The sequence below is a fragment of the Schistocerca gregaria genome, chromosome 8, assembly GCF_023897955.1.
Source record: "Schistocerca gregaria isolate iqSchGreg1 chromosome 8, iqSchGreg1.2, whole genome shotgun sequence".
NCBI classification, from domain to species: domain Eukaryota; kingdom Metazoa; phylum Arthropoda; class Insecta; order Orthoptera; family Acrididae; genus Schistocerca; species Schistocerca gregaria.
Window position 1 is genome coordinate 478,623,654 of NC_064927.1, and position 23,373 is coordinate 478,647,026.

A 23,373-nucleotide genomic window follows, 5' to 3' on the forward strand; every position below is an offset into this window, starting at 1 on the left:
AGCATTACAGCAACGACTACCCTGTTTTCCGCATCCCTCTGACAAGCTTTATATACCCTCAACTTCTAGCGCTACCACATACCGTCTGTGTGTTGTTACTTAACGTTTACGTTGAACACAGGGGTGGTCACGTTAACGCGACTGGGCCGTGTACTACATAAGCGCTAATTTTGATGCTAAATTTATCATAAATCACATTTCTGCTACTCCTGATTGCTTTCTTTTTTCGGTTTACTCACAGTACATATTATGTGCTCAGCAGATTGTCATTCCGCACGTCCCATAATTCTTCATCATTTTCACTGAGGATAGCAATACCATCATAGAACCTTGTCACTGACATTCTTAGGAACTGATATGCAATCGTACTCATTTTCGCCACTTTTTCTTCGATGTACGGATGAAACAGTAGGGAAGAAAGACTACCCCTATATCTTACACCCTTTTAAAAGCAGCTACACCGGTCTAAGCGTTCCGTTCTTATATGTTCCTTCTTGGTTTTTACAAATATTGCGTATTACCCGTCTTCCCGTGTACCTTACCTGAGAATATCTAATATATTGCACCATTTTACATAGTCAAAAACTTTTTTTAGATTGACAAATCCAATGAAAGTCTCTATATTCAGAATGGGATTTTCGCTCTGCAGCGGAGTGTGCGCTAATATGAAACTTCCTGTCAGATTTTACAGGGAAAGCAGGACCTAACAAACAAATAGAGAGTGAACTTCTTGGCAGATTAAAACTGTGTGCCGGACCGAGACTCGAACTCGGGTCCTTTGCCTTTCGCGAGCAAGTGCTCTTCCTTTCTTTCAGGAGTGCAAGTTCTGCAAGGTTCGCACGAGAGCTTCTGTAAATTTGGAAGGTAGGAGACGAGATACTGGCAGAAGTAAAGCTGTGAGGACGGGGCGTCAGTCGTGTTTGGGTAGCTCAGTTGGTAGAGCACTTGCCCGCGAAAGGCAAAGGTCGCGAGATCGAGTCTCGGTCGGGCACACAGTTTTAATCTGTCAGGAAGTTTCACTCTCTATATGTTTCATAGGTCCTGCTTTCCCTGTCAAATGCGACGTAAGTACTATCTGTTTCGTGCCTTTCACACGCGTCAGCCAAGCTATAGACGCATGCGAGTCTTTCCACTGCTATAGAGACCTGCATCAGCTTGACTACTGACAGGTATATCGTTCACCGAAGAACTCAGATACTGGGTCTACTGACAAGCATATCGTTCACCAAAGAACTCAGATACTGGGGCTACTGACAGGCATATTGTTCACCAAAGAACTCAAGATACTGAATTAAACAGCATGTCCAATGGATTTTACGATAGCTAAAGGGTTGTTCTGCTAAATGAGTCTTGGTTAGCAAACGTCATCACATGAACATAACTGGAAAAAATGGATTCGCTAACCATAGCATTCATATCTAAGCCCAAGTGAATCTAAATTTATTACAATCATTGCCGGTGTCCAAACGTCAAACGTAACATTAATACGCATATTAATTGGGCACATTACAAAAGTAACAGTTAATTAGAACAAACAAACGAGACAGAACAAACACTCGTCAAATTTTCAAGGTTCTCGGAAAAAGAATCGCGGAATTCAGAAATAATTAATATCCTACCAACTTAATCACGTGCAACATGGCTGTAGGTGGTTTAACGGTGATTGTAAGATCATAGGAAACAGAGAGTGGGAAACAACCATGCAACAACTTCTGCTCGCCTGGAAGAATTTAATTGAATGTTGAAAGACGCCTGAATTCACTCCTCCATAACCAGTCGATGGCGCCCAATCACAGTCAATGCGTTGAGACACGTACTGTCCCCATGACTTCCGCCGCTTCTCATCAGACAATGCACAGTGTACTCTCAGAGCAGAGGCCCTGTTCGCAGCTGCATCTTCTTGCTGAAGCCCCTAACCCTCTCGTCTTAACTCTCCACGAGTGTGCTTCAAAAATGGCTCAGAGCACTATGGGACTTAACATCTGTGGTCATCAGTCCCCTAGAACGTAGAACTACTTAAAGCTAACTAACCTAAGGACATCACACACAACATGCCCGAGGCAGGATTCGAACCTGCGACCGTAGCAGTCACGCAGTTCCGGACTGAGCGCCTTAACCACGAGTGTGCTCTTTGAAATCTTAACACCAACTCTTCTCGCAATCCTAGCCATAAATAAAGTCTCCCGCTTCTCCTGTCCGTGGACTGAGCAGAGTCCGTGCCACAAAAAAGAATTCTCGAATGAAAAAACGTGTATCAAATTCTGACCAATGGTGTAATTCTTGAGGCACTTTCTGTTCTTCCACCAAAGAACCGGAGAAAAAGTGCTCCAATTTGCCTGGTTCCCGCCGACACCATTTCTAGAACATTCCATCCAGCTACCCTGAGCCATTGGTTTCTATTTTAGTCAGCCAATTCGTGATTTTCTCGCGCACAAAATTTTCAGGAAGTAAATTCCTAGTCTCCCATTCTCGAATATTTTTTAAGAACATCCAATTAGACTATCTCGCGCCTTTTGGTTGAAGAAGTCCTCGTACTGCCCCTGATGCCGGCAGGTTAACACAACTTGCTTTCCCCGGGGGACGGAAAACACAGTAAACAAAGGTGAATAGCGTCGCTTCCCTCGGAACAACAGGAGACAGGAATCGGTTCAAACTGTTTTCCGATTAGACATGACATCCCAGAAGTCACTGGGCTGAGTACAGCGGCCTGTGCGAGGCTTTCTTTGACCTACCTGGGCCCTGGCTGTAAAGCGGCCATAGACTTGTCTCGAGTAACTCTCTCCAAGGTTCGCTATCCTCCAGTTCGTACCCAGACTCACTTGGCGGCATGCAATGCCTTCTTGCAGCTCATGGAGTAAAAAATTTGCCGGTCCTTTGGAAGGGTGCCCAGTAGAACAGCGCTGTTCGGCAAAGTACCTGCGCCCCGCTGATCAGAGGCATTACCTTTCTTCTCCGTCGGTTGAAGTGCCAGATGTCAAGTTCGTTCTTTTGAACTCTATCTCTGCAGGAAACTCAAATTGCAGCCCTTGTTGTGGCATACTGCTGACTCCCCAGACCAAGGTTCGCAAGGGACATTCCACATGCAAAAGTCAACGTGACCACAGACATGTTAAATATTCACAACATAGTAGATATGGTTGATATGCCATCTGCAGTGTATGGTAACAGAACAAAACTTCACAAGCCATGGTCGCTGAAAAATCGATTTATTGGATGACCGGTTTCTATGTGCAAACATAAACATTTGACGTGGTGATCTCTAGTGGTCTTCATGATATTGGGAAGGGTGTATGCAGCGTGAAATAACTTGCTGCACTGATGGACAATATGTTGTAATATTTTGAAGCATAAGATCCAATGATGACTTTATAGCTTGAAACGTCAACTTAGAAAAATTATGAATGACTGGGCTACTAAACTTCTACGTTAATTGATTCTCAAACAGGTGCGCAAAACTGAACGTATTCAGACATTTCTCTCTTTACTTATTCTGATCATCACTAAACTGACCCACAATAATTTTTTTTAGCGCAACGCAGTCTGACTTTCAGTAATCCCTGACTAAGAAAATACATATACCTTTCATGAATCACTTACCTGACAAAAATCTTCGTTACTCGAACTACTGCAATACAGCGAGCACCAATACTGTTCAAAAGTCATCATATTTATAACGTCCATCTTTACAAATTTCCTTTTTCTGGCGAACACACGTCCAGGTCATCCGCTTATAGCAACCTCTCAAAACTCTGGCATCTCTCTCCCCACATCCACCACTGCTGGCGGTTCACCTCCAACTGCGCAACGCTACGCGCTGTCACATCCAACTGCCCAACACTACAATAGTATATGTTCCAACAATGCCAACCAGCCACAGACTGCACACAGTACCGTCAGTGGTTTTCATACAGAGCACTACGTGGTGTTACCAACATAAAAACCTAAACAGCCTACTTACAAGCTCTATCGATGCAGGCCATTGAATAAAACGCTTTGTTAGCGATCTTGGCTTGTGAAGTTTTCTTCAGTTATCATAGCGCAGAGAAGGTTAATATACCGGGTGGCCATAAAGAATCTAAAAAGCTTGTAAGGGTGTTACAGGACAGGCTGTGCTGAAAAATAATTGTTAAGAAAAGAATTCGATACGTTGCGTTGGTTGGTTCGTTTTGGGGAAGGAGACCAGACAGCGAGGTCAACGGTCTCATCGGATTAGGGAAGGATGGGGAAGAAAGTCGGCCGTGCTCTTTCAAAGGAACCCTCCCGGCATTTGCCTGGAGCGATTTAGGGAAATCACAGAAAACCTAAATCGGGATGGCGTGTCCAGTGTCTAACCACTGCGCCACCTCGCTCGGTTATACGTTGCGTCGTTTCCAAGTTATTTAGCAGTGCACGCGCTAAAATGCTGTAATGCACAGGCAGCTGTGAGACCTTAAGGTACCACCTGTTCAAATGCTCATTACCAGCTCCAATATACCTTTTACGGAAGTGATAAATGTGTGTTAGGAAACCAAACGATCTTACAAGCGTTTCAGTTTCTGACCCCCTTGTATAGGAAAAGATGGCTTAACCTTTACCATTACTGACATCGTTATTTTAATTAGCAACCAGTATAAATCGAGCAATAGAAACATAGCTGTAATTGTGGTTAATGCAATTTAAGAAATATAAACGAGATGTGTCTGGTCAGGAACGGACTGACACCTTCCACCTACACCTTACCTAAAGTCAAAGTGATCGTCACCTAAGACATCCTCAACTTTCTTTTTCACTTTTATGTAGTTTATTCCTGCAGGAATCAGATGTGCAATAGTTTTCGCATATATGGTCCCTAGCGATCTTCGGAGCTGTGTGACTAATATTTTTCATGAGGAAAGATGGTATGCTTCAAATCTCATGGATTGAACACATTAAAATGCCTAATGTTACTGAAACGTACGCTCTAGAAATGTTTCACAATTAACTTTTCCGTAATGTACAGCGTCTCTTTTGTAACGTCTGTCTACAAAGTTTGATGAGCATCTCTGAGATGCCTCCAGGCATGCTAAACAAACTCGAGACAAAATAAGCGGGTCTTCTTACGTTTTTCCCTATCTTTTCCATTAATCCTGTCAGGTATGCTCCCACACTCATACTCAGTACTTCAACAATGCTCAAGAAACGATGACGCGAGGTTTTTGTAAGTTACCTGTTCCACGGCTGATTTCCCGTAGGACTCATCGAGTGAATTTCAGCCTGAGAGTTGCTTTCCGTTCAACTATCTGTTCCAACTACTTTAGATCGCTCCAGACTGATATTCACAGGGAGTTTATTGATATTACTGTTGCCAGTGATTTATAGTGATTAAAGTAATGGATTAATAATGGGTAATTCAGCTACTTATACTCAATAATCTACATTTAATTCTGTCGAGCACCAATTAATAGCTTTGATCTCCCGCATTTCCCTACAGTTTTCTCCCGTCGCGACTTCATACTGCATCATCAGCTACGCGCTTCAGTCCGGAACCGCGCTGCTGCTACGGTCGCAGGTTCTAATCCTGCCTCGGGCATGGATGTGTGTGATGTCCTTAGGTTCATCTACATCTACATGACTACTCTGCAATTCACATATAAGTGCTTGGCAGAGGGTTCATCGAACCACAATCATACTATCTCTCTACTATTCCACTCCCGAACAGCGAGCGGGAAAAACGAACACCTAAAACTTTCTGTTCGAGCTCTGATTTCTCTTATTTTATTTTGATGATCATTCCTACCTATGTAGGTTGGGCTCAACAAAATATTTTCGCATTCGGAAGAGAAAGTTGGTGACTGAAATTTCGTAAAAAGGTCTCGCCGCGACGAAAAACGTCTATGCTGTAATGACTTCCATCCCAACTCGTGTATCATATCTGCCAAACTCTCTCCCCTATAACGCGATAATACAAAACGATCTGCCCTTTTTTGCACCCTTTCGATGTCCTCCGTCAATCCCACCTGGTAAGGATTCCACACCGCGCAGCAATATTCTAACAGAGGACGAACGAGTGTAGTGTAAGCTGTCTCTTTAGTGGACTTGTTGCATCTTCTAAGTGTCCTGCCAATGAAACGCAACCTTTGGCTCGCCTTCCCGACAATATTATCTATGTGGTCCTTCCAACTGAAGTTGTTCGTAATTTTAACACCCAGGTACTTAGTTGAATTGACAGCCTTGAGAATTGTACCATTTATCGAGTAATTGAATTCCAACGGATTTCTTTTGGAACTCATGTGGATCATCTCACACTTTTCGTTATTTAGCGTCAACTGCCACCTGACACACCATACAGCAATCTTTTCTAAATCGCTTTGCAGCTGATACTGGTCTTCGGATGACCTTACTAGACGGTAAATTACAGCATCATCTGCGAACAGTCTAAGAGAACTGCTCAGATTGTCACCCAGGTCATTTATATAGATCAGGAACAGTAGAGGTCCCAGGACGCTTCCCTGGGGAACACCTGATATCACTTCAGTTTTACTCGATGATTTGCCGTCTATTACTACGAACTGCGACCTTCCTGACAGGAAATCACGAATCCAGTCGCACAACTGAGACGATACCCCATAGCTCCGCAGCTTGATTAGAAGTCGCTTGTGAGGAACGGTGTCAAAAGCTTTCCGGAAATCTAGAAATACGGAATCAACTTGAGATCCCCTGTCGATAGCGGCCATTACTTCGTGCGAATAAAGAGCTAGCTGCGTTGCACAAGAGCGATGTTTTCTGAAGCCATGCTGATTACGTGTCAATAGATCGTTCCCTTCGAGGTGATTCATAATGTTTGAATACAGTATATGCTCCAAAACCCTACTGCAAACCGACGTCAATGATATAGGTCTGTAGTTAAATGGACTACTCCTACTACCCTTCTTGAACACTGGTGCGACCTGCGCAATTTTCCAATCTGTAGGTACAGATCTATCGGTGAGCGAGCGGTTGTATATGAGTGCTAAGTAGGGAGCTATAGTATCAGCGTAATCTGAAAGGAACCTAATCGGTATACAATCTGGACCTGAAGACTTGCCCGTATCAAGCGATTTGAGTTGCTTCGCAACCCCTAAGGTATCTACTTCTAAGAAACTCATGCTAGCAGATGTTCGTGTTTCAAATTCTGGAATATTCCATTCGTCTTGCCTGGTGAAGGAATTTCGGAAAACTGCGTTCAATAACATTAGCGGCACAGTCGTCGATAACAGTACCATCGGCACTGCGCAGCGAAGGTATTGACTGCGTCTTGCCGCTTGTGTACTTTACATACGAAGTTCGGTTTAAGTAGTTCTAAGTCCTAGGGGACTGATGACCTCAGATCTTAAGTCCCATAGTGTTTAGAGCCATTTGAACCATCTGTCCCTGTACCGTCGGAGAGTGAGGGTCTCGTACTCTGCCTTGAAGAGCAAGCCGTGACAGAGTATGAACTCAGTGTCGCTACCTTGAGGTGGGCCATGGATGGCAGAATGGGCAGCGTCTGTGCCACGTGAGGGATACGTGACACCAAATGTATTTATGTATGTATCCATGCAGCAGATATATGGTTCTTAAACGTTGATCTAGGCGCCCAGCTCGTAATTGGAACAGTAGGCGCCTACAGTTAGAACAATCGTGCGCCACAGAGCACTCGCGATCTGTAGTTTTAAGCAATGGATAGCAGCATTTACATTTCTTATTTAGGTTTAAGGTTTAATTATTTTTATTGTCTTTAGGTTTATCTGGTGGAGTTATTGTTACATTTATTTGAGACAGAGGAGTTGCTGTCCATGCATCAGCACGGCTTCAGAAAGCATCGCTCCTGCGAAACGCAACTCGCCCTATTTTCACATGATATCTGGCGAACCATGGATAAAGGGTATCAGACGGATGCCATATTCCTTGACTTCCGGAAAGCGTTTGACTCGGTGCCCCACTGCACACTCCTAACTAAGGTACGAGCATATGGGATTGGTTCCCAAATATGTGAGTGGCTCGAAGACTTCTTAAGTAATAGAACACAGTACGTTGTCCTCGATGGTGAGTGTTCATCGGAGGTGAGGGTATCATCTGGAGTGCCCCAGGGAACTGTGGTAGGTCCGCTGTTGTTTTCTATCTACATAAATGATCTTTTCATTAGGGTGAACAGCAATGTGCGGCTGTTTGCTGATGATGCTGTGGTGTACGGGAAGGTGTCGTCGTTGAGTGACTGTAGGAGGATACAAGATCACTTGGACAGGATTTGTGATTGGTGTAAAGAATGGCAGCTAACTCTAAATATAGATAAATGTAAATTAATGCAGATGAATAGTAAAAAGAATCCCGTAATGTCTGAATACTCCACGTCGATTAAATATTTGGGCGTAACATTGCAGAGCGATATGAAGTGGGACAAGCATGTAATGGCAGTTGTGGGGAAGGCGGATCGTCGTCTTCGGTTCATTCGTAGAATTTTGGGACGATGTGGTTCATCTGTAAAGGAGACCACTTATAAAACACTAATACGACGTATACTTGAGTGCTGTTCGAGCGTTTGGTATCCCTACCAGGTCGGATTGAGGGTGGACATAGAAGCAATTCAGAGGCGGGCTGCTAGATTTGTTAGGGGTAGGTTTGATCATCACGCGAGTGTTACGGAAATGCTTCAGGAACTCGGGTGGGAGTCTCTAGAGGAAAGGAGGCGTTCTTTTCGTGAATTTAGAGAACCAGCATTTGAGGCTGACTGCAGTACAATTTTACTGCCGCCAACTCATATTTCGCGGAAAGACCCCAAATATAAAATAAGAGAGATTAGGGCTCGTACAGAGGCATATAGGCAGTCATTTTTTCCTCGTTCTGTTTGGGAGTGGAACAGGGAGAGGATATGCTTATTATTGTACGAAGTACCCTCCGCCATGCACCGTATCGTGAATTGCGGTGTATGTATGTAGATGTAGATGTAGTGCTGTACTCAGGAAGCCCAGCACCTATAGCCACAGTGCTTGATTTGGGAACATTAAGGCAGCTATCAGAAGCTTCGCCATAGGCGGTAACCCATGGCAATGATTCCTTGTCCTTAGCACCAATAACAAGAACGAGGACGAGACCGTCCACATAAGCAGTGCGGCAAAATACTTGACAAACGATAGACATCCCACGCAGGCGATGATGGATGGCAACGGTTCCATGGCGAAAGCATCCAACAGCACAGAGCGCTAGCTGCCTTGACGCACCGAACGACGGATCAAGATGGGAGACGAAGGAGACGCGCTGCAGTCATGGACTGTAAGGCTGGTTCCGGCGGAGGTTCGAGTCCTCCCTCGGGCATGTGTGTGTGTGTTTGTCCTTAGGATAATTTAGGTTAAGTAGTGTGTAAGCTTAGGGACTGAATGACCTTTGCAGTTAAGTCCCGTAAGACTTCACACGCATTGTTTTGAAGGAGACGCATTACGACGTATTCCTTACTGCGGAGCACCAGTCCCAGGTAGTCGTGTTCGACTCAATCGAACGACTTACTGTAGTCAGGAGCGGCCAAAAATCCACGCACACAACGAGCACGAGCGAGAGTGACTTACGACTCGACATAATTATGTCTCGACAGCGATAGAGAGCGGATGTTACTGGCACCTCCCAAAGAGGTTTGAACAGGGAAAGTCACGTACTCGGCCGTCTGTTTAAGCCCAACAGCCAGCTGTCAAGTAAAGACCTTTGTGTTACTGTTGAGAGACGTCAAACGGCGATAGTCGCATATATGTGATGTACTGTGAGGCTTGTTGATGGTGTAATGGTACTTGAATTACGTAACCATTACGGCACCTCACCTCAACCTCTCGAAACCAGCAACATTCTACTGTGTTTCTGTAAAGTAGCTAACACATTTCTGAGACAACATTCAGATTTCATTTCATTAATGTATAGGTACTTTGATACATCGATATGTTTATATTGCAATGATATTATTCTTATGTGAATTATTTCTTTTGTCACTATGATCTTTGACGTACTTGTAACTCTGAGGTTTGGGCGCGTAAGCGGTTATTAGAGAGTCAAGTCTTGGTCGTCATGTTGAAAAGACGCAAATTGTAGTCAGTTTATGTAATGTGAACTTTAACAGTGAGGAAGATATTTTCAAGTATGTTTTATATTGTGAAGTGATATTGCAACAAAAATAATAAAAAAAGAAGTGTAACTTAAATTCCGAGTGCTCATTACTTTCTTTTTACATCAACATTGTGCTAACTTGCAAAAGTTTATTCTTCAAGAATGGTTTATGAAACACATCTACAAAACTTTTGAATATCGCATAATAACACCTAGGCCTCTTTGCATCCGAGTTTGGAATCATCACTACCTAGTTTTTCGACGACTGAGCCATGAGTTCACAACGAGACCAGCGTGGGAAACACAGAAATATGAGTGCCTCGTTTATCCATTATTTCATGAAACGACTTTATTAACTGTGTTCTAATGACACCTGCCACATAATATAACTTTGTTGTTGCCCGAAAATGCAATGTTTAGCAGCGTGGGCAACACTACAATCATAATTAATTTTTTACCTCCGTTGTGGTTGGGTTGTTAGAATGGGAATGAGGATACCGTTGAGGGATCTGCACGATAGGCAACGTAACGTGTCGACAAATATCCGCCTGCACCGACACCAGTACGGGACGAAATGTCCGATAAAAGTCGAGTGCGACGGCGTTGGCGATGGTTGACTTATTCGTGGAACCCGCCTGGATGGCCACGTGGACTTCGTCGTCCATGACGTCGGCAAGCCGATCCATCGTTGCATCCCCTCGAACAGAGCTAAAGAAGAGTCTGATCATCACGGTAATGTAGGAAACGTGGTGACGTTGGGCAGAGTACAGCATCACGTAATGTAGGTCGATGGCAGACCACACATCAACCTTGCATATCTAAGGGCCGCCTGTTGTCAGTCGTGAGAACATTAATTGAAGTCTTCCAATGGTGGCGCCGTTCCGCTATCACGCGGGAAAACAGACGGACGCTCCTGTGCTAGCCCGTCTGGCGTGCAGACCCTGGCCATAGATCCTCCGAAGCGACATCGAAAGTGGGCAACGGCCTGTGCCTTGGCATGATTCGCCATCGCCTGACGCACTGGCGAATACGGTTTCATAGTACATTCCCAAAGAATGGTGAAGTAGAAATCCTCCCTTCCGCATCAATCAATGCTTTGCGGAAAGCAGGCTTAGCGCAGAGGACCCGCCATGGCAGGACCGATTGATATGCATCGCAGAGCCGACGACAGCCTGTCCGCACGGTCTCGATGAGCTGCCGACCCTACAGTCAGCTGAAGTAAGATGGACTGTGCTCATTTTCCACGGTCCCAGGCAACTCTACACATTTTGGCGGAAGAGATTAAAGGCACAAATATGCGGTTCATGGTGATAGAAAGCAACAGGCCAGACTTCACCAGCCTGCACCCTACCGACAATAGCGACCGTTACGGTCCCAGGTTCGAATCCTGCCTCGGGCACGGATGTGTGTGATGTCCCTAGGTTAGTTAGGTTTAAGTAGTTCTAAGTTCTAGGGGACTGATGAGCTCAGAAGTTAAGTCCCATAGTGCTCAAAGCCATTTGAACCTACCGTCAATACTACGAGAGATATGAGCACGATCGGGGCGACTTTGAAGAAGGCATAAACCCCACACGGTCAATAGGAACATCGCGAAGATCCCACAAGGTTAAGGTGCAGTGCTGGACAATTGCAGCTAGCGCTGCACATAGAGAGTGACGAGGTAGTTGGAGTTGGATTTTGGATGCCCAGGTGGATTTGAAGGAACCCCACCCCCCAAGATCTAGGCGTCCTGCCGACTCAGGAGGATGTGCGTGACCGTCTCAGAGAAGACAATTCTTGATGGCGACCCAAACCAAATGGCGCATAGACGTCGATCCTGACACCACCAAAGATGAGAGCCATACATCTTTCATTGGGGAATAGGCAAATTCATGAAAAACGATACTGTCACGTAATAGGATTACTAACCCACTACCAGTGCAGGAAGCATGGGAGACCTGTGCCATAAAGCCATGGGGACTAAAGTCGCGACATGCACCTCCTGAAGAGGGCGCCACCAATGTTCGTCACAGGGTTATTTGGTAAGCGTGATAGCGTTAAGGAGATTTTTAGCAAACTCAAGTGGCAGACTCTGCAAGAGAGGCGCTCTGCATCGCGGTGTAGGCTGTCCAGATTTCGAGATGGTGAGTTTCTGGATGAGGTATCGAATATAGTACTTCTCCCGAGGAGATCAAGAATAAAAATTAGAGAGATTCGAGCGCGCACGGAGGCTTTCCGGCAGTCGTTCTTCCCGCGAGCCATACGCGACTGGAACAGGAAGGAGAGGTAATGACAGTGCCGCGTAAAGTACCCTCCGCCACACACCGTTGGGTGGCTTGCGGAGTATAAATGTAGATGTAGATACAGCATTCCATGGAGTAATGCTAGTTTATGGCGGACGCGTATTTTATTGTGTTTGACTGTGGCCATGCGACAAGTCTGAAAAGCTGCCATCGAAAGGAGGGCAGGAAATGCAAACACGACGTACAGGGCACTTCCCGCAAGGCCCCTGTGATGGGGAGAGAGCAGACCTCACCAAGGGGATTCCATCGCCATGTATACCTCCCAAACTTCCATCTTCAGCATCGACATCGTCCACCCAGGAGACAGATGTCTCACTGGGCCGGTTCAGTGGAACGCTTTCAGAGGTGCACAACAGGTGGTATCAGATACAGAAAAGGAGGCAGCTGCATCAGATGCAAAAGGGAAGGATCAGTGCCCATAGGTGGATGCTGACCAGATGTGGAGACAGGGAGAGACGTCGCTTCGTCTGCTTCCATGGCGTCGGAGGACATTGCATTATAAATAGGAAGGTCGTTACCACGTGCACACACACCATGGAAGCAGTCATGACAAAGGGTGTGGCGTTCTCTCATCCCTTTCCTCGGCGATGAGTGCTTCCTAACATGTTGTTCCATGACGGAATGCGGTCGGTTGTCATCCAGCATGTTGCCAGACGGCAGAAAGCCGTTACAGCTCCATGATCAACAACTATGGGGTCGGGATGCTGATGGCTTCCGGCAGTAGTGTAGGCGAGACAGGTAAAACGTCCATCGCTTCGTCGAGAGGAGTCGCCACCGGTGCTGAATGATTCAGAGTAGGCACAACAGAAGGTAGTCCCGTAGGGTAACACAGTGGGCGCCCCAGGTAGATAGACGTCCCCGAGCGGCGGCTGAACCGATCTACATAGGGGACATTTACCACAGAAGTGGCCTTCCTGGCCATAACCTAAACAAGTGCGCGGCTGACCATCGTACATGTCTACAGCCCTTCAGCCGGCAGTAACAGAGTAAGAAGGCATTTCTTTCCTCATTTAAATTTCTATCTGACGCTCACCATTGAGGACACGGTAGATTTGGAACATCTTCCATGTTTCAGTGACGTGACTGACGAGGTTGTTGCAAGGTTGAAAGGCGGCCATCGCAACGTCCGACGGCATCTCAAACGGGAGTACAAACATCCTCAACGCTCGGAGGTCAAAACCACCGTGATCAACCACGACAACCTCCCCCCCCCCCCCACCCCCCCCCACCCCTCCATTTTTTTTTTTTTTTAGTCACCAGTCTTCTGACTGTTTTGTGTTTTGAAGCTGCTCGCCAGAAATCTTTCTCCTGTGCCAACCGCCGGCAGGGGTGGCCGAGCGGTTCTAGCCGCTACAGTCTGGAACCGCGCGACCGCTGCTGTCACAGGTTCGAATCCTGCCGCCGGCATGGATGTGTGTGATCTCCTTAGGTTAGTTAGGTTTAAGTAGTTCTAAGTTCTAGGGGACTGATGACCTCAGAATTTAAGTCCCATAGCGCCCAGAGCCATTTCAACCATTTGAACCATTTTGAACCTGTGCCAACCTCTTCATCTTAGAGTAGCAGTTGCAACCTACGTCCTCATTACTGGATGTCTTCCTCTACAGTTTTTGCCCTCTACAGCTCCCACTAGTACCATGGAAGTAATTCCCTGGTGTCTCACCAGATGTCCTATCATCCTGTCCTTCTTCTCGTCAGTGTTTTCCACATATGCCTTTCCTCTCGCAGTCTACGCAGTACCTTCTCATTACTTACCTTATCAGTCCACATAATCTTCAACATTCTTCTGTTGCTCCACATCTCTAACGCTTCGATTCTCTTCTGTTCCGATTTTCCAACAGTCCATGTTTCACATCCATACAGTTCTGTGCTCCAAACATACATTCTCAGAATTTTCTTCCTCAAATTAAGGCCTATTTTTGATGCTTGTAGACTTCTTTTGGCCAGCAACTCCCTTTTTGCCTGTGCTAGTCTCCTTTTGGTTCCTCCTTGCTCCGTGCGTCATTGGTTATTTCGCTGCCTGGATAGCAGAATTCCTTAACTTCATCTGCTTCGTGACCATCAGTCCTGATGTTAACATTCTCGCTGTTCTCATTTCTGCTAATTCTCGTTACTTTTGTCTTTCTCCGATTTACTCTCAATCCATATTCTGTACTCATTAGACTGTCCATTCAGCAGATAATGTAATTCTTCTACACTTTCGCTCAGGATAGCAATGTCATCAGCGAATCGTAACACTGATGTCCTTCACTTTGAATTTTGATTCCACTCCTGAACCTTTCATTTATTTCCCTCATTGTTTCTTCGATGAACAGATTGAACAGTAGGCGCGAAAGACTGCATCTCTGTCTTACACCCTTTTTAATTAGAGCACTTCGTTCCTGGTCGTCCGCTCTTATTATTCCCCCTTGACTCATGTACATATTGTACGTTACCCGTCTCTTCCTATAGCTCTCGCCTACTTTTCTCAAAATTTTGAACATCTTGCACACTTTTATATTGTCGAAAATTTTTTCCAGGTCGACGAATCCTACAAACCTGTTTTCATTTTTCTTTGGCCTTGCTTCCATTATCAACCGCAGCGTCAGAATTTGCTTCTCGGGTGCCTTTACATTTCCTAAAGCCTAACTGACCGTCATCTAACAGACTGATTTTCTTTTCCATTCTTCTGTATATTATTCTTGTTAGCAACCTGGATAAGTGATCTGTTAAGTGGATCGTGTGGTAATTGTCACACTTATCAGCTCTTGCAGTCTTCGGAATCGTGTAGATGATATTTTTTCGAAAGTCGGATATTGTGTCGCCAGTCTCATACATTCTACACTCCTACCTGAATAACCGTATTGTTGCCACTTTCCCCAATGATTTCATGAATTCTGATGGAAAGTTATCTTTCCCTTCTGTCTTATTTGATCTTAAGTCTTCCAAAGCTCTGTTAAATTCTGATCCTAATACTAGATTCCCTATCTGTTCTAAACCGACTCCTGTTTCTTCTTCTATCACATTATGTAAACCTTCCCATTCATAGAGTCCTTCATTGTTCTCTTCCCACATATCCGTTCTTCCCTCTGTATTTATGATTGGTATCCCCGTTGCTCTCTTTAATATTACCACTCTTGCTTTTAATTTCACCGAAGGTTGCTTTGACTTTTGTATATGCTGAGTCAGTCGTTTCGAGCATCATTTCCTTTTCGACTTCTTTACATTTTTCATGGAGCCATTTCTTCTTAGCTTCCCTGCACTTCCTGTTTATTCCATTCCTCACTGATATGTATTTCTGTATTCTTGAAATTCCCTGAACATTTTTGTATTTCCGACTTTCATCGATAAACTGAAGTATTTCTTCTGTTACCCATGGTTTCTTCGCAGTTACCTTCTTTGATCCTATGTTTCCCTTTCCAACTTCTGTGATTGCCCTTTTTAGAGATGTCAGTTCCTCTTGAGCCGATTGCCTACTGACCTATTTCCCAACGCTGTTTCTATGGCTCTAGAAAACTTCAAGCGTATCTCGTCATTCCTGAGTACTTCGGCATCGCACTTCTATGCGTAATGATTGTTCCTGACTAATCACCGAAACCTCAGTCTACTCTTCATTGCTGCTACATGTGATGTGAATCTATATTTGCTCCTGGGCACGCCTTTCAACCCAGTATCTGCTTTGGGAATCTGTGCTTGACCATGATGTAATCTAACTGAAATCTTCCCGTATCACCTGGCCTTTTCCAAGTCTCTATAAGTCCGGTAGAGTATCAGAACTTGAGATCTTTAGTATGGCGCCGCACAACCTCGGTGCACACCTGTTCATTAGTCAGCTTTATGTCTTCAGCGGTACTAACGATCGAAAAACGAATTCCGAGAAGATGTTGCGCCGGGAGAAGCATTTCGTCCAATATAAACTGTTCTACTTCATATTCTTTTGTCCGTTCACGATCCAAAGGACGAGTAAATTTAATTGTGGCTCGGCGTGATGCTCGATGAATTCAGACACGAGGAACCAAACGTGCGCTCGTTCGCAAGCAGCGCAACAGGAGAGACGCAAACCGGACGTGCTCGCCTCACCACTGCCAAAGCCATACTATCCCTAGACTTCAATGGTCAGTCACTAAAAACAGTGATTAGAAATCCTCTGTTCATCCTCGCAGTAACCACAATCGCATCGAAAGGGGGATAACAGAGGCAAGGCCGAAATACTGCATTCGATCTTCAGAAATACACTACTGGCCATTAAAATTGCTACACCAAGAAGAGACGGAGATGATAAAAGCGTATTCATTGGACAAATATATTATACTTGAACTGACATGTGATTACATTTTCACGATATTTGGGTGCACAGATCCTGAGAAATCAGTACCCAGAACAATCACCTCTGACCGTAATAACGGCCGTGATACACCTGGGCATTGAGTCAAACACAGCTTGGATGGCGTGTACAGGTACAGCTGCCCATGCAGCTTCAACACGATACCACAGTTTATCAAGAGTAGTGACTGGCGTATTGTCACGAGCCAGTTGCTCGGCCAACATTGACCAGACTTTTTCAGTTGGTGAGAGATTTGGAGAATGTGCTGGTCAGGGCAGCAGTTGAACGTTTTCCGTATCCAGAAAGACCCGTACAGGACCTGCAACATGCGGTTGTTCATTATCCTGCTGAAATGTAGGGTTCCGCAGAGATCGAATGGAGGGTAGAGCCACGGGTCGTAAAACATCTGAAATGTAACTCCACTGTTCAAAGTGTCGTCAATGAGAACAAGAGGTGACCGATACGTGTAAACATTGGCACCCCATACCACCTCGCCGGGTGATACGCCAGTATGGCGATGACGCTTCCAATGTGCGTTCACCGCGATGTCGCCAAACACGGATGCGACCATCATGATGCTGTACACTTAATCTGGAATCATCCGAAAAAATGACGTTTTGCCATTTGTGCACCGAGGTTCCTCGTTGAGTACACCATTGCAGGCGCTCCTTCCTGTGATGCACCGTCAAGGGTAACCGCAGCCACGGTCTCCGAGCTGATAGTCCATGCTGCAGCAAACGTCGTCGAAATGTTCGTGCAGATGGTTGTTGTCTTGCAAACGTCCCCATCTGTTGACTCAGGGATCGAAACGTGGCTGCATGATCCGTTACAGCCGTTCGGATATGATGCCTGTCATCTCGACTGCTAGTGATACGAGGCCGTTGGGATCCAGCACGGCGTTCCGTATTACCCTCCTGAACCCACCGATTCCATATTCTGCTAACAGTCTTTGGATCTCGACCAACGCGAGCAGCAATGTCGCGATACGATAAACCGCAATCGCGATAGGTTACAATCTGACCTTTATCAAAGTCGAAAACGTGATGGTACGCATTTCTCCTCCTTACACGAGGCATCACAAAAACATTTCACCAGGCAACGTCGGTCAACTGCTGTTTGTGTACGAGAAATCGATTGGAAACTTTCCTCACTTCAGCACGTTGTAGGTGTCGCTACCGGCGAGAACCTTGTGTGAATGCTCTGAAAAGCTAATCATTTGCGTATCACAGCATCTTCTTCCTGTCGGTTAAATTTCGCGTCTGTAGCACGTTATCTTCGTGGTGTAGTAATTTTAATGAGCAGTAGTGTAGTTTGACCGCGGAAGATACTAGCCCGATCCGTCATTTCAAAACATCTTGCGAACTTCGAAATGGCAGATACTGAGATAGCCGTTCACCGAATAGAAAAGCAAACTACAATCGCTTACTAGTGGAAAACCATCAGGACCAGATAAGATACTTATAAAAATCCACAAACATTATGCAAAAGAACTTGCACCCCTTCTGACAGCAGTTTATGTAGATCGATGCAGCAACGGAAGGTACCTAGCGGTTGGAAAAAAGAGCTGGTCATTTCCATTTTCAAGAAGACCGTAGGACAGATGCTCATTATCATAGGCCTGTAACATTGACGTCAGTCAGTTGCAGAATTATGCAACACATTTTATGCTCAAGAACTATGGCATTTTTGGAGAACGAAATCACTTCCCTACAAACCAACTCAGATTTTGCAAACAGAGATCTTGCGCATCTCAACTAGCTCTGTTTCTCCATGAGATCCATAGAGCTGTATACTACAGCACTCAAGATAGTGCCGTGTTTCTTGACTTCAGGAATGGAATTTGACACTGCCCCACGCTGTGGTTAATAAAAAAAATAGGGGCTTATCAAATATGGGACCAGATCTGTGACTGGATTCATGACTTACTTGCTGACATAACTCAACACGTCTTCTTTGGTTGAACAAAAGTGACAGATGTTAAGGTAATTACTGGAGCACCCCACAGAAGTGTGAAACACTGTTATTGTTTACACTGTATATAAATGATCTATTAAAAAGCGTCGGAAGCTTTTTAAGAATGTTTTCGAACGATGTATGCCTATAAAAAAGTAGTCAGAAGACTTACAGATTTGGAGAATGATCTGCAAAGGATTGATTACTGGTGCAGTCTCTGGTAGTTGACCCTGAACGTGAATAAATGAAACATATTGCGCATACGTAGGAAAATATATCCACTACTGTGCAAATGGCTCTGAGCACTATGGGACTTAACTTCTGAGGTCATTAGTCCCCTAGAACTTAGAACTACTTAAACCTAACTAACCTAAGGACATCAAATACATCCATGCCCGAGACAGGATTCGAACCTGGGACCGTAGCGGTCGCGCGGTTCCAGACTGTAACGCCAAGAACCGTTCGGCCACTCCGGCCGGCACTACTTTGCAACTGCACTATTGATGACAAACTGCTGTAAAGCAATATCCACTTTAAAATATCCATGAGTAACTATCCAGAGCGTCCTCAAGTGGAGTGACAGCATATCAATTATTGACACCAGAAGTAATCTCTGCCATTCACCGTTTGGTGGCTTGCGGAGTCTTACGTAGATGTATCAGAGAAACTCGCGGTGAAGATACCCTGCGAGAGTAACATAAATCGAAAAAGACAGAAAATGAAATACGATTCTGGGTTCAAATTAAAATTAAACTAACAACGCTCTTACGATTTTAAACGACTGTCAAAAACTGGAAATATTGCAGAAACATTAATTAAGAGCTCAAGATCAAACCATACCTGACATGGCTTAGTTGCCAACTAAACAGGGAGACAATGCGTTCATTGTAAACTTTTAAGATCTTTATATACAAAAAACCGTTTATATTCTTCAGTTACAAGTAAGTAAAAATATTGTGCTGGCACAAATATAACTGAATGGTCTTACTTTAAAACAAATGTTTCAGGCAGTATCCTATTATTCCAGTTTGACAATTAGCCTTTGTGTACTCACAAATAATTTTCATTGCGTTTAATTACACACGAAGTCGCTAACTTATTTTATGAACTGTCACTCACTGTTATCCAACGGTTGGTAATGTAACTGAAAAAAATCCATGAAAAATGAACAGTAAGAATATTGTGAGAATTAGTTACTAAATTTTCCAAGGGCTCCACAAATTTCCTGAAGAAGTAGATGCCAGAACTGGAATCCCTACAGCAACGCAATTCTCCATACGTAAACCTTAACCCCAAATAAGAAATAACCTTTATAACACGGAAAATTCCATAACCACCTAACTTCAATAAAACACTAGCAAGAGTTATTCTGCCTGCACACATAAATAATAACGCCCTAAACAAAGCGTGAGCCAATAAATGAAAGAATGCAAGCTTTCGATAACATATTGCCAAAATTCTTATTATTAGACCAAGTTGTCTTAAAGTAGAAAGAGCAACAATCTTCTTTAAATCAAATTCAAAATTAGCACCAAATTCAGCCATAAATATAGTTATACAATCAATTAAAAGTAAAAATCAACCACAATTGTTAGCACTTACATGTTATTATCAAGCAAGCAGTAATAAACATCCAGCAGAGTAGTAGCTTTCCTGCTAATTTCATTACGTATGTTCATAGTCTTTAATTTTTCTAAGGATGAACATAGCATTTTTGTCACCATTTATGTGACCTGAATAAGTATCTTCTAACAGATACTTCTATCATTTAATGCATTACGCAATTTATTATTCATATCTTCCATATTTCTTTCATAAAATGGTCTATGGAAAGTATGAGACATCTAACGGAGGACACATCATAATTTATTTCTATCAGTGAATGGTTTACTTTTTTTACAATTTAAAACGTCAATGTAAACATGTTGCATGTTTTTTTTATTTACTTATTTATATAGTACATAACACATACAGACTTCAAAGTGCTGCATATTATAAAAATACACTGAGGTGACAAAAGTCATTGGATAGCAATATCCACATATACAGATAAAAGTACACGAGGTATAACAGCACAGTGCATTGACGGAGCTATCATTTGAAGTCAGGTGATTCACGTGAAAAGCTTCCCGACGTGATGACGGCTGCACGACGGGAACTAACGGACTTTGAACGTAGAATGGTAATGGGAGACAGACTCATGAGACATTCCATTTCGGAAATCGTTAGGGTATTCAGTACTCCGCGATCCACAGTGGCAAGAGTATGCCGAGAATACCACATTCAAGGAATAACCTCTCCCCATGGACACTGCAGTGGACGAAGGTCTTAACGACCGACAGCAGCGGCGTTTGCACAAAATTGTCAGTGCTAACAGACAAGCAACAGTACGTGAAATAACCGCAGAAATCGTTGTGGGACATACGACGATCGTATCCGTTAGGACAGTGTAGCGAAATTTTGAGTTAATGGACTATGGTTCCAGCACAACATCGCCCATATGGACTCCCCTGTGCTCGTAAACCTATCGACTGTGCCCTAGACAACTGAAAAAAAAAAGCCGTTGTCTGGTCATATGAGTCACGATTTCAGTTGGTAGGAGCTGATAGTAGGTTTCGAGAGTGGCGCAGACCCCACGAATCCATGCACCCTAGTTCTGAACAAGCCACTGTGAAAGCTGGTAGTGGCTCCATAATGGTGTGGGCCGTGTTTAGTTGGAATGTACTGGGTCCTGTGGTCCATGTTATGTTCGCCTGCCTGACACCATCTGCAGCCGTCCACAGACTTCATGTTCCCAAACAACGATGGAATGGCTCCTCTGGATGTTTGGTTACTTGGAGAACATTTACAGCCGTTCATGGACTTCATATACCCAAAAAAACAATGGAATTCTTGTGGAGGACAATGCACCATGTCACTGTTCCACAAATGTTCACGATTTGTTTCAAGAGCATTCTGGACAATTCGACCGAAAGGTTTGGCCATACAGATCGTGCGACATTAATCCCATCGAACATTTATGGAAGATAATACAGAGGTCAGTTCGTGCATAACATCCTGCATGTGCAACACTTGAGCTGTTGCAGTAATTATGGGCCTTTATAGACACAGCATGGCTCAATATTTCTGCAAGGAGCTTCCAGCGGCTTGTTGAATCCAAGCCACGTCCAGTTGCTGCACGTCGGACAAGAGGAGGTAGACAAGATATTGGATGACCGTGACCGTGATCGTGACCTCTGTCACCTCAGTGTACGACTGTTAGCATTTCTATATGAACATAGTCTTTTTGCACCTGCGTCTCACTGCATATTGACATGATCGTAAATGAATTACCTATTGTTTCTTGTACCATAACAAACTGTGTATCACTCATGCTGTAAATATATGATAGAATCTACTGCCTACCAATACATTTGCGTCCAACAGAAATAAATGTCTTGAAAAAATCACCCTGTACAGGATTTTTGTATGTCGTCTGCACGTAGCCCACTAATGTTTGTATGGTTTCTTTTCAGGTTTTATCCATTATCATAGCCTGTCTCACAACTAACCAGGAAGTTGGCTTAGGTCCTTCTACTCACGTGCGTACGGCAGTTGTCGACGGCACGATAGTAGCTTTTATCATTCTAGGTATCCTAATCCTCATTGGCTATGTAATCGGGTCTCCTCTACACCTCTACCTGGTGAGTGTACCGAAAAATATTTTCTCTTCGGCTAGATTCTAAATTAGATGCAGTTTTTTTTCTTTTTTCTACTACACGCGTGACATTTATGTATATCTGAAAAAAAAAAGTATCGGCTCTACGTATAAGCTCCTTGGCGAAACGTTATCGTCACTCACTTAAAACTTTGACGTACAAACACTTAGTAATAAGTCAGTTTAGAAAACTGACCATTAATGAGATTGTTTTAAAAGTTTGTGCCGTGTTTTATTTGATGTTACCTAAACATAAGCACATATGGTAAAGAAGCCGGCTTAGAGACATATTTACACATTTACTGTAATATGCTAACGATGATTACAATACATAATGGTGATGAATAAAGAAAATGTAATTTTCTGTGCAGAAAGATAGATTTTTAGTTTTTGTGTAGGGAGGAATCTTAGAGTCAGCCAGATGTTCACTTTCTCTTCTGATAACTGTTTTCCTGTAAACTGTTTCCACTTTTCTGAACAAATTTTAAGAATTTTAGTCAGACACACTTCAGGGTGAAGGGAAAATCACCATGTCTACTGTCGAACACTGATTATCATTTATAGTAGTACACAACATTTACACGGACATATTCGTAGCTTCAACTTAACACGTTGGGAACGTTACCAGTTATAAGTGAACATCACCAAATATAGCTATTCGGAATTTATTTCAAAGTGATATGAATAATTGGTTATTCTACGCAACAATAGTATATCAGCTGACGTCATCTTCTCTTATTTAAAATAGAAGACGAAAGGCTTTATTAATTCATTAGTGTCTTACAGTATAATATACCTAGGTAATTCTTCATTATTAAAAAACAGGAATAATACGTGGTATCCATCTTCATATTTGATGTTGACTACTCTTTAAACCATAACCGAACTAATTGGGTCCTAGGGACACCACAGCTCTTTGATTTTGTGCGATAAAAGGAAGATGGCTTTGAAAACCGTTGTCTCTAAGTCTCCATCACTTTTTTAATACTGAAGGTAACGACCTGTAATACTGCTGTTTCAAGGTGAACTAAAAAAAATATTTTTGTTTGGGTTCCACCACCCCAAAATTGTATGTCGCT

The 23,373-nt window shown here is 43.8% G+C and overlaps 1 protein-coding gene across 1 annotated transcript in view; it reads left to right on the forward strand.

The window, feature by feature from the left end:
- Positions 1 to 23,373, forward strand: part of LOC126284601 (uncharacterized) — a 64,295-nt gene that overhangs the window by 26,151 nt on the left and 14,771 nt on the right. The window contains exon 3 of the mRNA XM_049983648.1: positions 22,113 to 22,280. Coding sequence (XP_049839605.1) covers positions 22,113 to 22,280 — 168 coding nt within the window. The remainder of the gene's footprint in view (positions 1 to 22,112; positions 22,281 to 23,373) is intronic.